The following is a 14,577-nucleotide window of genomic DNA, read 5'->3' as shown; positions in this document are numbered from 1 at the left end:
ATTGTACTTTTGCCTCTAGCCTCATAAAGAGATTAGAGGGGTTGTGTTTAGAATAAATACATATATTTTATATATATACCTTGTGTGGTGTACTTTCATTTGATCATTCAAGAGATTATAGACTGGTCAAACTAGCTGCTTTACATTCCTTCTAGACTTAGCCTGAAGGCTGCTCTCCACAGCTACCACTAGGATAGCTTTCTATAAAGGTTGTCTTACACGTACCAGCAATAAGGGTCGGTTGGACTGGTGCAAGGTGCCCACTAGAATAGTGGACATCATATACCAGGCCAACTTCTCACATATACCATTGACAGAAAATAGCTGTTAAGGGTCCCACATATTTTTTCCCATTGAGATCCCTCAAGTTGAAATGGTTTCTCTCCCTACTTTGATTTTTAGATAGAAGAGGAACAACACATTTACAGAGGATGGCAGCACCTGATTGGATATGAGCTTGTTTATTTGCAATTTCATTGTTCCCTTGGGGATATGGGAAATTAGGTTTTCTCTTGTTGGTGTTTACACTGTTAATGTGGCTGCTATTGAAATAAAGAAAGAAAGAAGAGTATCATCCTCGCCTCTGGGTTCTGCCATAGAATCAGTCTCATTGAGGATCTAGGCTAACAAGACCTTCTACCTTTTTTGACATTGATAGCCAGATTTAACCTACATGATATGGCATTTTACAATTTCATCAAACAAAAAAAGCATAATTAGAAAACTGGGAATAAATCTGACTTACCCATCCTACTACACAATTTTAGGGAACTAAGGGCTAAATGTAGGTAAATAGGATTTACCGATTCTAAAATACCGAATTTTACCGATTCGGTATTTTAGAATCGGTAAATGCTATGCAGGTAATAATTCGGTAAAAATTACTGAATCGTTAAGATTCGGTATTTACTGAATCGGTATTTACCAATTCGGTAATTGCCATTCATTCCTATGGGCCTGGATGCCCATAGGAATGAATGTCAATTACCGAATCGGTAATTACCGATTCGGTAAAATAGGGAAAGAGTCAAGGGTGGCAGGGTGTCACTTTGACACCCTGTTGCACCCCTGAATGGTGCTTGTGTGCACATGTGGCACACATACATGCCCTAAGGGCATGTATGTCTGTCATATGGCACAGGTGTAAATGCACGGATTTGCATTTACAGACATATTCGTTATTTACCACCAACTAATAGTTGGTGGTAAATAACGAATCCTTAAAGCACAGAAGCACTCTTCAAAGTGCTTCCTACATGTCATTTACCGATTCGGTAAATACCGAATCGGTAAATGATGTTTCGGTAAATACCGATTCGTTATTTACCGAATCCTTCCCTACATCCCAAATGCCCAATACCCGTCGGTAACGGCTGAAATTCGGTAATTTCGGCCGTTACCGGCCGGTATTGGGCCACCTACATCTGGCCCTAGGTCATTCGGCATCGAGAATGCATAAAATCCTAGAAACTCGCAAATGTCACCCAAAAAACCCAACTAAAGATCAAATGGGGTGCACAAGACACATCGTCCAACATGCACTTACTCTGATATGCAACCTGGCAAAAGATTTAGAAATACCCTTTTACAACAAAAATTACTCTTCCTCTCACAGTCATGTGCCTATAGACAGGGCATACTGGATACTACACTGACTATACAAGATAGGACTACTGCAATTAGACCTATGCTGGAAGTGCAATGAAACATATGGTGACACAGAATATATGTTCCACAAATGCAAATGTATTAGGCCACTCAGACGAAATACAGAAACCTACATTAAGATCTACCCACCATTGCCTTAGGAATCTTTGCTCACCCCCTACCGTTGGAACAGCAGCTACCAGATCTGCTTCTTACTGATCTGTTTTTTAATTTGAGTGTTAAAGTAATACTTGCTGACTGGAAAACGAAGACTGGGATACCTTTTCAGAAGCAGTGGGCCTGGGTGTCTGCCACTAGGAAAGCTGACAATTTAATGTTCTCCACTTCACACTCCTTCACACACTTCACACAAATCAAGGAAAGTCTGGGCTACCTATCCATATTTATCCCAAAAAAGCAAACCTTCATAACCCATTCCACCAGACCCTGCACAAATACTAATTCCTACCCAACAAGCATATCCCCAAGTTTCCAAACCATGTTAAGTTTCAACCATACTGCATTAACTATTGTTCTGCTAAAGTATAGAGTGTCGATACTCATGTTTTCATTTTATAAATAATGAGGCTACACTCACCTCATTTAGGATGCTCTAGAAAGGAACCAGTTTAAATTTGCTCTGCACCAACTTTACTTTGGAATGAGTGGTTACTTATTATATAAGTGCTTTGTAATCATGCACGCACAAGTTTATAATTCTATAAGCTATTAGTCGGCATCTCTATCCAATAATGAATTTTATAACCATATAAAGGAGTCGGTTTTAATTTTTCATATGCAAATGTTTTTGGATACATGTTTGAAACAAATGACTAAGGCAATGTATTTAAAGTATGGTGTCTTACAGCGGAGACACTGGATGACTTCCCCGAGCTACAAAACTGGTTCCTCTCGCCCCCTTTAAGAAATGGCTGCTCCGTAAAGATAGCGACAAGCACCTAATTACTGAACTCCATGCTCTGCTCTCTGACAGTGGCTCCGCTTCTAAATCTAAGGGCCATTTACACTGGGATGAGGAACTGGGGCGCTCCCTCTCCCCCAAAGAATGAAATGATATTATCTACAGGGGACATCACACTGCATACAACATGGCCTGTGTGAAGACGGCCTACAGGGTAGCCTCATACTGGTATCTCACACCTGCACATATACATAAATAGAATAAGGGGCATTTGGAGAAATGCTGTTGGGGCTGTGGGCAGACAGGCTCTCTTCTTCGCCTCCTGTGGTATTGTTCCAAATTGGCTAGATTCTGGGAGCAGGTCCTGAACAATATGGACTCAGCAATCGATAATACTATACCCAGATTCCATGTCTATACTATCCTAGGGCTACCCAACCCCTTGAGAACTTTCCGTTCGGATTGAACCGGGGCAGACAATTGGCTCCAGCATTAAGCGCAGTGAACCAAGTAAACCTCTTGCTTTAGGAGACTGAGAAAATCCCGAAACATGTCTCATGGTTTAGCTGAGCGATGGAGTGTATCTCATTCACTGTCGAGGACAGAGCGGCTGCCTATCCAGACTTGTGGGCCCCCTTTATCCGAATCCTTTAGGCAGAATTCAGGGGAGTGACATGCCCGAAATATTTGCAGATATTATGCTTGCTCATCTGGCTACCTAGACCCCCCCCTCTTGGTACTGAGTACAGGCATGTGGCTCCTTAGAACACACCCCAGTCATACATGATAATGCTGGGTGAATCTGGTGCGGAGAAGTGGGGGGGGGTGTTCTTTTGATTACTCTTTCTGACTGTTTCCCTTTCATTTCTTTGCTTTAATGTTTAAAAATGGGCCGTTCATTGCTGCCAGCCCCTGGGTTGTAGGCATTTAACTGTGTACTATTGTTCATAATCTGATCACGCTGCCAGCCATTGTTTTTAGGCAGAAAGCTGTGTCATTGAAATTGCTGACTCCAATAAATAGAACTGTTCCATAAAGTATGGTGTCTTGATAAAAAGAGAACAGTAGGTATTTTAAGGAGCATTCCAAAATAAACAATACAATGCTGGTGTGCATTCTGTTAATTAACCTTTATAAAGTATTATTACTACTTAACAATGAACTAGCCCCTACTTAATGTAGACAAGTCCTTCAGTGTTGTTTTGTGGTTGAGATGCAAGGAGATAAAGTCTACAGGGATTTAAGAGATGTATTCACATTGCTAAAAAGCATTTAGATTGTGTAAATGACCAGTACTGTTAAGCAGAAGAATAACCTTGGAATGAAACGGCATATTATGCCAGTAGAGTCAGTAGCAACATTCAGGAATACTTTTTCTCAGAAATGTAAATTGATCCAAGCAATCAGCTTAAGTGGTGCAACTACAGTGACAGACACTAGACAGGAAAGCTACAGCACTGAAAATGTAAAAGCCAAACCATAGACCATGTAAAGTTTGATTATTAAAACAACGAAAGGGAATTCACATATTCAGTGATTTTGGCAGTCTTCATCTGCCCAAGATTCTTCTACAGGCATTCTGAAGCAAAGCATTCACTATACTTACTCGCCAGGTGGGAGGGGCTTAAAGGTGCAATGAGACAACATCTTTCCATATTCATGTTTCATTAAAGGAGCGCCTTGTACCCGGCCTCGATGGTCCAGCCGCCACATCGCAAGAATACCGTTCTGAAAGACAGAGAAGTTGTTTCAATTAACATATTTAGCAGTAGAACTTCTGAGTGTACTTGGAGGGAGTACTGTGCAATATGTACTAGAACAACAGGATAAATGATTCTGAAGAATATGTGATACCTGGGACCAACACAAGAGAAAATCACTTCAGCACATTTCAGTCTTTCTAAAAAAAAAAAACTAAAAAAGGTCCCTTATCATTAACAATAGACCTCCTGAACACAGTCAAAGCTGGTCTCAAAAAGTGTATTGAAAAATATTAAACATATGTTTGTTCAATGCCCAAAATTGAACCAATTTATACGAGATGTGCAAGGTTTCCTAGATAGCATTCTAGAATCAACCATAGTACTGTCACCAGAATTAGTGATACTGGGAATTCAGGCTGAACAAGTTGGTATCAGAACAATTGAAGAAGAAGGCTTTTTATTTTTAGCCATGTCTGTGTATAGATACTGTATCACCTCACGCTGGCTGGATGTAGACCCTCGGTTTTTTATCATTGGCAATCCAAGTTGTTAAGTGTATATCGGTTGGAAAATGCGGTATATAAACTCAAAGGCCGGCGTAAGAGGCTGTTTGGTAAAAAATTATGGGCACCTATTAGCAACTGGATCTAACTGATTTATAATGCTTCTTAAAAACAAAAAACAAAAAATGGACTTTAGGACAATGCTATTCTTTTACTTGGTACCAAATTTGTATTATTTATGTGAAAATGACGATGCATTTACTTTGCCTTTCTATGTTTTTTATTATGAATTATTGTATCTGTATTTTGCAACTTTCCACTGCCAAATAAAATCCAAATAAAAAAAGAAAAAAAAAAAGAAAAATATTAAACAGCCTTTTGGCGAAAGACAGACTTGATCCCTCACTCAGCAGCCATTAAATGGAAAGCTGAAAGAGGTTTCCTTGCTGATATTTTTTTTGCTTTATCCAGATATTCGTTGATGGTGCTCATTTCTATTTCTTTTACAGTAAGTGCTGTAAACATTGAGTGAGGTTATTAATCATATTCCCGGTAGACACTATAGTGGGTATGATGCGTGATATAGGCAGAGCATGTAAGTGTGCAATGTATTGTTATTGCGGCTTACGGAATGTCACATGGAAAATCTCATATAGTATTTACCTTTTTCGGTCCGGCCTAGGCAGCGCTTGCGCTTTCTCTTCAAGATATAGTGTATTCAGGTATGGACTTTGAGCACCACCCATCTTTTCAATTGGCTCCTGTTACTGTCCTTTGTAAATGATGGCTTTTGATCCGTCAATAGGCTTAGTAGTCTCTTCTTAGTACCCCCTTTTTGCCTGTTATAACCTCCCATGAGGACTGCCCCTAATATCCTGTTACATGTGTTGTTGCTCTAGTCTAGATATTTTAATTACAGCCTGTGAGCACTATTGTCTTAAATCACTTTCTCTCCTGCCCGCTCTCCCCCAACGCTTTTTTTTTTTTTAACCAGCGTTGCAGGCCTCAGCTGTAATAATGACGGCTGGCCATTTTTTTCTTATTTGCGGCTCACCAAACTCGAATTTGCAACTGCACACCATATATAGGCTTCCTTATCCCAACGTTTCTGCTTGTGAAAGCCTTGATCACGGGAGGAGTGCGCAAAGGAAATCTTTTGAGGCTTTAAATGAAAAGAGCATTGTGTGCTCCAAACTTTCTTATTTTCATGCCTTCTCCAATGCGCAAAATTAATGTCAGCTTCATTGCACAGATCGTAATATTAATGTTCCACTCACTTGATTAAAAGCAGCACCAGCCTGCAATCTTGGATTTGCATCCTTCTGCTCCCAAACTCGCCACGCACCGTGAACACAGGGGGCAAGCAGGTCAGGTTCAACTTCAAGTAAATAAATCCAAATTGCCACGCAAATAAACCTGGACCTTAGCAGGGCGACCAGTGTAACTGTGGTGGTCCAGCTACTTTCAGAGGCGCTGGACCTCTCAAAACAGGGCTCAGGTCCCCATCCCACCAAGCTTGTTGCAGCACCACATGGTAGTCTGTGAGCACCTACAGCAGCCTTCCTTTTTTGGTGGGTAAGAAGGCTTTCAATGCCAAGAGAATTGCCCTCAACTCAAAATCAATCAATCAATCAATCAATCATGCCATTTGTATAGCGCACTACTCACCCGGGAGGGTCTCAAGGCGCTTGGGGGGAGGGGTATGCTACTGCTCGAACAGCCAGGTCTTGAGTTGTTTCCTGAAGGCGAGATGGTCCAGGGTCAGCCGAAGGTGGATGGGGAGGGAGTTCCAAGTCTTGGCAGCCAGGTAAGAGAAGGATCTTCCTCCGGCGGTGGCTCTTCGGATGCGTGGTACGGCTGCGAGGGCGAGGCTGGTGGACCGTAGCTGGCGGGTGGGCGTGTAGAAGGTCAGGCGGTCGTTGAGGTACTTGGGGCCCAGGTCGTGGAGAGACTTGTGTGCGTGGGTGAGGAGCCGGAACGTGATCCTCTTGTCGACGGGGAGCCAGTGCAGGTTCCTCAGGTGGCTGGAGATGTGGCTGCGTCGGGGGACATCCAGGATGAGCCGGGCGGAGGCGTTCTGGATGCGCTGGAGTCTTTTCTGTAGCTTGGCTGTGGTTCCGGCGTAGAGGGCGTTTCCGTAGTCCAGTCGGCTGGTGACGAGTGCCTGGGTGACAGTCTTCCTGGTCTCGGTCGGGATCCAGCGGAAGATCTTGCGAAGCATACGCAGGGTGTTGAAGCACGATGAGGAGACGGCGTTGACTTGTCTGGTCATCGAGAGGGAGGGGTCCAGGATGAAGCCCAGGTTGTGTGCGTGGTCGGTTGGCTTGGGTGCGGTGATCAGGGCTGGGGGCCACCAGGAGTCGTCCCAGGCGGAGGGCGAAGATCCCAGGATGAGGACTTCCGTCTTGTCCGAGTTCAGTTTCAGGCGGCTGTCCTTCATCCACTCGGCGACGTCTTTCATCCCTTCGTGTAGGCAGGTTCTGGCGGTGTCGGGGTCTCTGGTGAGGGAGAGGATCAGCTGGGTGTCGTCGGCGTAAGAGATGATGTTGAGGTTGTGCTGGCGTGCGATGGCTGCGAGAGGTTTCATGTAGATGTTAAAGAGGGTGGGGCTGAGTGAAGATCCTTGCGGGACGCCGCAGATGACTTCGGTGGCCTCGGAGCGAAACGGGGGGAGGCGGACTCTTTGTGTTCTTCCGGCGAGAAACGAGATGATCCACTCCAGTGCCTTCTCTTGGATACCGATGTTGCTGAGGCGCTGGACTAGGGTGCGGTGGCAGACCGTGTCGAACGCAGCGGAGAGGTCCAGGAGGATGAGGGCCACTGTTTCCCCCTTGTCGAGCAGGGTCCGGATGTCGTCGGTGGCTGCGATGAGGGCGGTCTTGGTGCTGTGGTTGGCTCTGAAGCCGGACTGCGAGGGGTCGAGGGATCCGTTCGTCTCGAGGAAGGCGGTCAGCTGTCTGTTGACGATCTTCTCGATGACTTTAGCAGGAAAAGGGAGGAGCGAGATGGGGCGGAAGTTTTTGAGATCAGTGGGGTCCGCTGTAGGTTTCTTCAGGAGGGCGCTGATCTCGGCGTGCTTCCAGCTCTCCGGGAAGGTGGCGGTGTTGAAGGAGGCGTTGATGATGTTCCGGAGTTGGGGTGCAATGGTGGAGTCGGCCTTGTTGAAGACGTGGTGTGGGCAGGGGTCGGTCGGTGATCCGGAGTGGATGGTGTTCATCGTGCGGGCTGTGTCTTCGGTGGTCACCGTGGTCCAGGTGCGAAGGGTGGCGGTGGGGGGCGTTGGTTCGACGGTTGGGTGCGTGGGTGGGGCACCGAAGCTGTTGTGGATGTCGGCAATCTTGCGGTGGGAGAACGAGGCGAGGGAGTCGCAGAGGTCTTGTGACGGAGTGATGTCGTTGGTGCCGGTGCTGGGGTTGGAGAACTCCTTGACGATAGTGAAGAGCTCTTTGCTGTCGTGGGCGTTGTTGTCCAGTCGTTCCTTCAGGGATTTCTTCTTGGTGGTGCGGATGAGCTGGTGGTGCTTGTGGGTAGCGTGTTTGAGGGCGGTCATGTTGTCGGTGGTCCGGTCGAGGAGCCAGGCTTTCTCGAGGGTGCGGCAGGTCTTCTTGGAGTCCTTGAGGTCGTCGGTGAACCAGGATGCCTTCTTGCTTCTGGGTCTGCTGGGAGGGTTCTTTAGTGGCGCGAGGTCGTCGGCGCAGGCGGTCAGCCACTGTGTGAAGTTGCGGGCTGCTTCGTTGGGGTCCGTTGTGTTGGCGGGTGGGCTCTGGCTGAGGGAGGTGGTGAGCTGGTCTGCGGTGATCTTGCTCCAATTCCTGTGAGGTACCTGTTGCGGGTGGTGGTGGGTCGTGGATCTTTAGAAGCTGAAGTGGACGCAGCTGTGGTCGGTCCAGTGGAGTCCGGTGGCGTGGCTGAAGGTGATGTACTTGCTGGAAGAGAAGACGGGATCAAGCGTGTGGCCGGCGTAGTGGGTGGGGGTGTTGACCAGTTGCTGGAGTCCGAGGTTGGCGAGGTTTTCCAGCAGGGCGGTGGTGTTGCGGTCCTTGTTGTTCTCCAGGTGGAAGTTGAGGTCCCCGAGGAGGATGTAGTCGGTGGAGGGGAGGGCGTGCGGGCTGATGAAGTCTGTGATGTCTTCGCTGAATTGTGTGCGTGGTCCCGGGGGTCTGTAGACGAGGGTGCCTCTGAGGGTCGTCTTAGGGTCGGTGTGAATCTGGAAGTGGAGATGTTCGGCTGCGGCGAAGGAGTCGTTGGCGTCGGTCGTGATGCGGATGGTGTTCCTGTGGACGATGGCGATGCCACCTCCTGTCTGGTTGATTCGGTCCCTCCTGATGATCTTGTACCCGTCCGGGATGGCGATGGCGAGGTTGGGTGCAGAGGAGGCGTTCATCCAGGTTTCCGTGAGGAAGGCACGTCCGGTGATGTAGCGTCGAGGAGGTTCCAGAGTTCCACGGCGTGTCTGTGGACGGAGCGGGTGTTGATCAGGATGCACTTGAGGTGGTTGCTGCTGGTGTTTGTCTTGGTGGGTGCGGGGCAGGTTCGGAGGCAGGTGAACTTGCAGGTGCAGCAGGTGAAGGGTCCGTGGGTGCGTCTCGGGGTGGCTCGGCAGCAGGCGTGGGTCCGGCCGGCATTGAGTGCGTTGAGAGTGGCGGCGTCGTAGGTCAGTCGGGTCGTCTGATTGATATTAAGTGGAGTCCCTGCTGGAGTCCAGAGACATCTGATCTCCACCTCTCCCAGACTTCTTCTCTAGCAGTGATGCCTACGTGACCACTGTCAGCTCTGCGATGGGTAAGGAGAGGGGGATGCAACTAACCCAATTTCCATTCAGCAGCCACTACTGCAGATATTTTGCAGTCTTCTCAGAAATCTGGATACAATGAGACATATTTCACTGATGCTTTGCCCACTAGGATTTGCGGTCCCTCTGCAGAGCCCACATGCACCATCTGGCATGTTTGGCCATCAGGATGCCAACAATCCCAGTAGGCTCAGAGTCATCTGCACAGAGATCCTGGACAGAGCCTGAGAGCCTGGGCAGAGCCTGAAATCCTGAACTCTCCATTCTGGGGGGAAAAGGCACAAAACCATACTGATTTATGAATTGTAATTTTATTTTTTTATGTGTCTTATATATGTATGTCCATATTGTTGTGATATTTATGTTTGTTAATGGGATCTTTAAAATAAAAATTCTCTCTCAAAAAAAGTTTTTGTATACAAATAATGAAAATATAAAATTATGAAAGAATAAATATAATAAACATGGAATATTTCCATCTGTTGTTCTTGTCTTAAATGTATGTACATGATTTAACATAAATGATTATATAGGGTTGCTTTGAAACAATTTTGTATAGAGTTATTCACGTTCTATTGCTTTTTTCCTTTGTATTCAATTCCCTACGATTAGCAAGTTCATTTTGTATGTAGGAGTCCCTGTTTTCCAAAAATACAAAACCATACTGTATCCAGAGTAGCTCAGATGGACAGGAGTGTCTGCAAATGAATCCACTGAGACTTCTGCATTATGATAGTGAACTCCACAGATGCTAGATGGTTTGATATCTTCTGGATGTGATTAACGACTGCCAGGGGCGGGCCAAACTTTGGCTACTAGTCTTTGAGGTTGGGGAAGCTTGGAGCCCCGACCTCCATAGGTGTTCTGTGGCCACTAACCAACATTACTTTCGCAAATGCCGGGGTGGGGTGTAACTGGTGAGACCAAAAGGAGCCCTGTGAACTGAAAGTGTTCATGGCCCACCGTGAACTACAGTTAGTGCCTGTGGGCCATGCAGGATGGGGGTGGGAAAGTAAGAGTCCTGCGGGTCCAACGCTACTATCTAGTGGCCTAAAGAAGCAAGACTTGAACTAGCATAGGCATTTTCAAATTTGTCCTTCCACAGGAAGGTATTGAGAGAGTGAAGATCCAAAATAGGATGAAGGACTCTGACCTTCTTTGGTACAAGAAAGTAGTGGAAGTAACACCCAGGTCCCACTCCAGAGGCCGGAATCCTCTCTATGGCCCATTTGGCTAAAAGGGCCTGCACTTCCTACAGTAAGACAGGCAAATGGTCCTACGCCAGTTGTCCCGAAGGCAGTGGAAGAAGAGGCGTGGTAAAAATGAATGAGAGGGCATAGCCCCAATAGACCACTTGGAGGACCCACTTGCCTGTCGTGATGGCCTGCCATCCGTGGAGGAAATATCATATGCTTCCTCCGAAAGGGTGGCTGTGTGCCAGAAAGGTCACACTAAATCTGTTTTATGGCTACTGGAGGGATGAGAGACTGAGCCGGATGTTGTCCTGCTGTCCTCATTAACACTGAGAACTGTGGCCCCTTCCATGAAAGGGTTGAAAGGCCAGCTGGGCTGAAGGAGAAGTCTGGCAATGGCGAAAAAGCAAGCCTCCACCGTAGCAACGGAAAAGGCAAAATTGCTGATGAAATGCCTTGTAGGAGCAGAAAGGCCTAAAGAATGTGCTGTGGATTTCCTATTCCTGAAACTTTGCAAGGCTGAGTCTGCTTTATCACCAAAATGTCGAGAGCCATCAAACGGCATGTTCATTAATGAGCCTGGACATTCTCGGAAAAGTCCATAGACCTCAGCCATGATAAGTGCCAATGAGGCAAACTGATACTCATGGCACATCCCAAACAATCAGTTATGTACAGGCCAGATCTAATTGCAAATTTTGCAGCATCACTGCCATCTTTAATAGCATGGGAAAGGTGTGTCTGAAGTTAGTCCGGAACAGTCAGTAAAATTTGTGCCACCATGTCCCACAGAGCTTGGGAGTAATGGCCAAAGGAGGCACCTAGCATTAAGCTACCTCAGAGCACGGCTTGTGGAGAAGAAAATCTGCTTGTCAAATGAGATTTCATTTTAACTCACATTCAGGTGAGTGGTAAGAAAGGCATTGGGCTGGCTCTGCAGGAGGATGCCTGTACCACTAGATTCTCGGACACCGGGTGTTGTGTACAAAGGTAGGGTAATCAGGAGCAGAATGACAGTGACAAGCAACAAGCCTATTACTGAGGCTCTCAACAAGGTTTAGCTAACTGGCAGGTCCCAGTGGACCACAAGGCCACTGTCAGGTGGAGTGTCAAGCCCACTGGCATCCTGAAGCGCTTTTCATCGTCATATTGGGGAGCATAATCATCCCAGTCATCATAGTTGTCACTGTCTGAATCAGTGGCAAAAGGATTGTACAAGGGTCTTGGCCCTACTATTGTGTTTGACAATGTAGAGTTGGCCTCATGGTCCCGTATGGCATTTGGATTAATCTGGGAGCAGTCGGCATTGGCTCCAGAGCTGTGCTCCAACCGTAGGCACCACGAACAGCATTAACAAGTATCCATCAAAAACATCTGTTTATTGCAGTCGCAGCACGGTTTGAACTCTGTAGTTTTGGTTGGGGGGGATATTTCCCCTTACATACTGTTGAGGAATTTTGTGCTAAGAAGCTGGTCAAAAGACCATGGATAAGGTCCGGATCCACATCTGATAATGCGGAAATAAAGGAACTGATGTTAGAGTGCATGGATGGCACTTATATGCGGTTCCTCCCATCACTTTCAGATTAGAAAAATGTTGGCAAGGAGCCAGACCACACCTGCATAGTCCATTTCAATGATCTTGGTAACCTCAAGTTTTTGTTCATATAGATTGGGTCGGGGATGGGAATATATTCATTTGTAAAACATGGCAGGGCCTCAGGTTTTGATACTATTGTGTGGGGGGCTAGTTCTTTATCTTGATTGGGGGTTCAGCTGAGTAGCTATCTGGGTGGTTTGGCCGAGTGACACTCCCTCTAAAGAGTAGTTCAATGGAGTTTACAGGCGCTCTGAAAATTGGGGGGTGGGCAGTTTTGAGTCCACATTGCAGGGAGGCAGGGTGGGGGGGATCCTGGGCTGATGTTGGGAGTTTTTGTTTGTCTTTTGGGTGTTTGTTGGGTTAATTACGAGTTGGGGTGGTGGATATATTATACAATGCATGTCTCCGTTGTGCATCCTATTCTGTGCTTTGTTCAGTTTTTTTTTCTCGCAATGGATGGGAGGGGGGTTGTTTCATTCTGTATTGTTTTTTGTTTTCTGGGTGTGACAAATATGACTGGCTTTACTGAAAGGCAATCACTGGCTGCATGCTTTTGGTATTTCTATCTCTGAGGATCAGGTGGTCTACTAACGTGTCCTCCCCTTGGGGCACCCATGGGAAGCTCCCCCTGCAATTGAACGACCATGCAAAGGGACGCGATGGGTAAGACAACTAAACAGGGGCTCAAGCTGCTATCGTGGAATGTAAATGGGTTGGGAGACAAGATTAAATGAGGTATAGTACTCCAATTTTTTAAAAGACACTCCCCTGATGTAGTTCTTTTGCAGGAGACGCACTTGCTTCGAAATGGCCTGTAGGGCAATGTCGCTATGGGGTTTCCAATTGGTGGCTCACTCAGCTTTTGGCTCTGGCTCCATGGGGGTGGGCATAATGTTCCGGAAATCATTACCCATGACCATTGATCTTGTTCGCACGGACGCCCTAGGTAGATTCGTTGCCGCTTCTGGGACCTGGGAAGGGCGCATACTCAATCTCCTTTCTGTTTAAGTGCCGCCAGGGTTGCACACCCCGGCCTTTGCAGACCATGGGGATCTTCTCTTAGCTTTGCCGGTTGGCAGGGTATTGATTGGGGGAGACTTCAACACTATTGTCTCTGATTCTCTTGACCGAGGCCCCGGAAGGCCTTGCCGCCCTCCCGCATGCGGATTCATAGCTTTCTTGGGGCGATGGGACTGGTAGACGTCTGGAGGTGTCTACACCCGGCAGAACAGCAGTACACTTTCTACTCAGGTGCTCACTATAGTATGTCCCATATAGACTATGTATTGACGCTCGCACATCAACTTGGTAGCGTGAAGGAAATACAGCATTTGGCCAGGGGAATCTCCGACCACTCACCTACCCGGTGTCGCCTGGAGGTGGGGGAGCCCATAGTTGGCCGTGTAGCCCCAATCAACTCCTGGTACCATACGACCTTCCCAATCAGGGATAAGATCGTCAGTGAGTCAGACCTTTATTTCCAGGAGAACGAAGGAATTGTAAACTTGGCGACCACACTGTAGGAAGCCTACAAGACTGTAATACGGGGAGTGGCTCTGGCTCAGATATCGGGATAGCGAAAGGAGAAGTGCGCAGATATGATTCGCGTAGAGAGGGAAATCCTATCTTTGGAGGAATGCCTCAGACTTGACGACTCAGCGGAGGTACTGCAGAGATTGCGCATTAAAGTCAAAGAATATACCGAATTGGCCACTGAGTCAGCCAAGTCGCACCATAGGGCCACACTCAGTAGAATCTATGACGTCAGCAACAAGGCTGGCAAACTGTTAGCTTAGGTAGATCGTAGAGACCAGGCCTGAAGAGTTGTGGTCGAATTAGAGACGGACCCTCACTCTCGCCTCAGTGCCCTCCAGGACATAGCGGATGCATTCGGCCAATATTACCAGTCACTCTATACGTCTCAAACTCCACAAACGGAGGAGGAGGCTTTCGCTTTTGCAGGATATTTATTTGCCCTCGCTCACTGACGAGGAGCGCTCCGATCTTGAACTAGACATCACGACTACAGAGGTCGAAAAAGCCATCCATGATTTGCGCGGTGGGAAGGCATCAGGCCCCAATGGTTTGCCCATTGAATTGTTTAAGCTCACTGCAGACAAGACGGCATCCTATCTCACCGCAATGCTTCAAGAAAGTAAGAAGAGGGGGTTACTGCCTGAGGATCAGTGGCTTGCTAATATGGTGGTCATCCAGAAG

At 47.1% G+C, this 14,577-nt stretch overlaps 1 protein-coding gene across 1 annotated transcript in view; it reads right to left on the bottom strand.

The window, feature by feature from the left end:
• Positions 1–14,577, bottom strand: part of IFT140 (intraflagellar transport 140) — a 1,386,753-nt gene that overhangs the window by 1,245,607 nt on the left and 126,569 nt on the right. The window contains exon 4 of the mRNA XM_078662938.1: positions 4,176–4,297. Within this exon, the coding sequence (XP_078519064.1) occupies positions 4,176–4,297 (122 nt within the window). The remainder of the gene's footprint in view (positions 1–4,175; positions 4,298–14,577) is intronic.

This window comes from Lissotriton helveticus, chromosome 10 (genome assembly GCF_964261635.1).
Source record: "Lissotriton helveticus chromosome 10, aLisHel1.1, whole genome shotgun sequence".
Classification (NCBI taxonomy): domain Eukaryota; kingdom Metazoa; phylum Chordata; class Amphibia; order Caudata; family Salamandridae; genus Lissotriton; species Lissotriton helveticus.
This window is presented reverse-complemented; position numbering and strand designations above follow the sequence as displayed.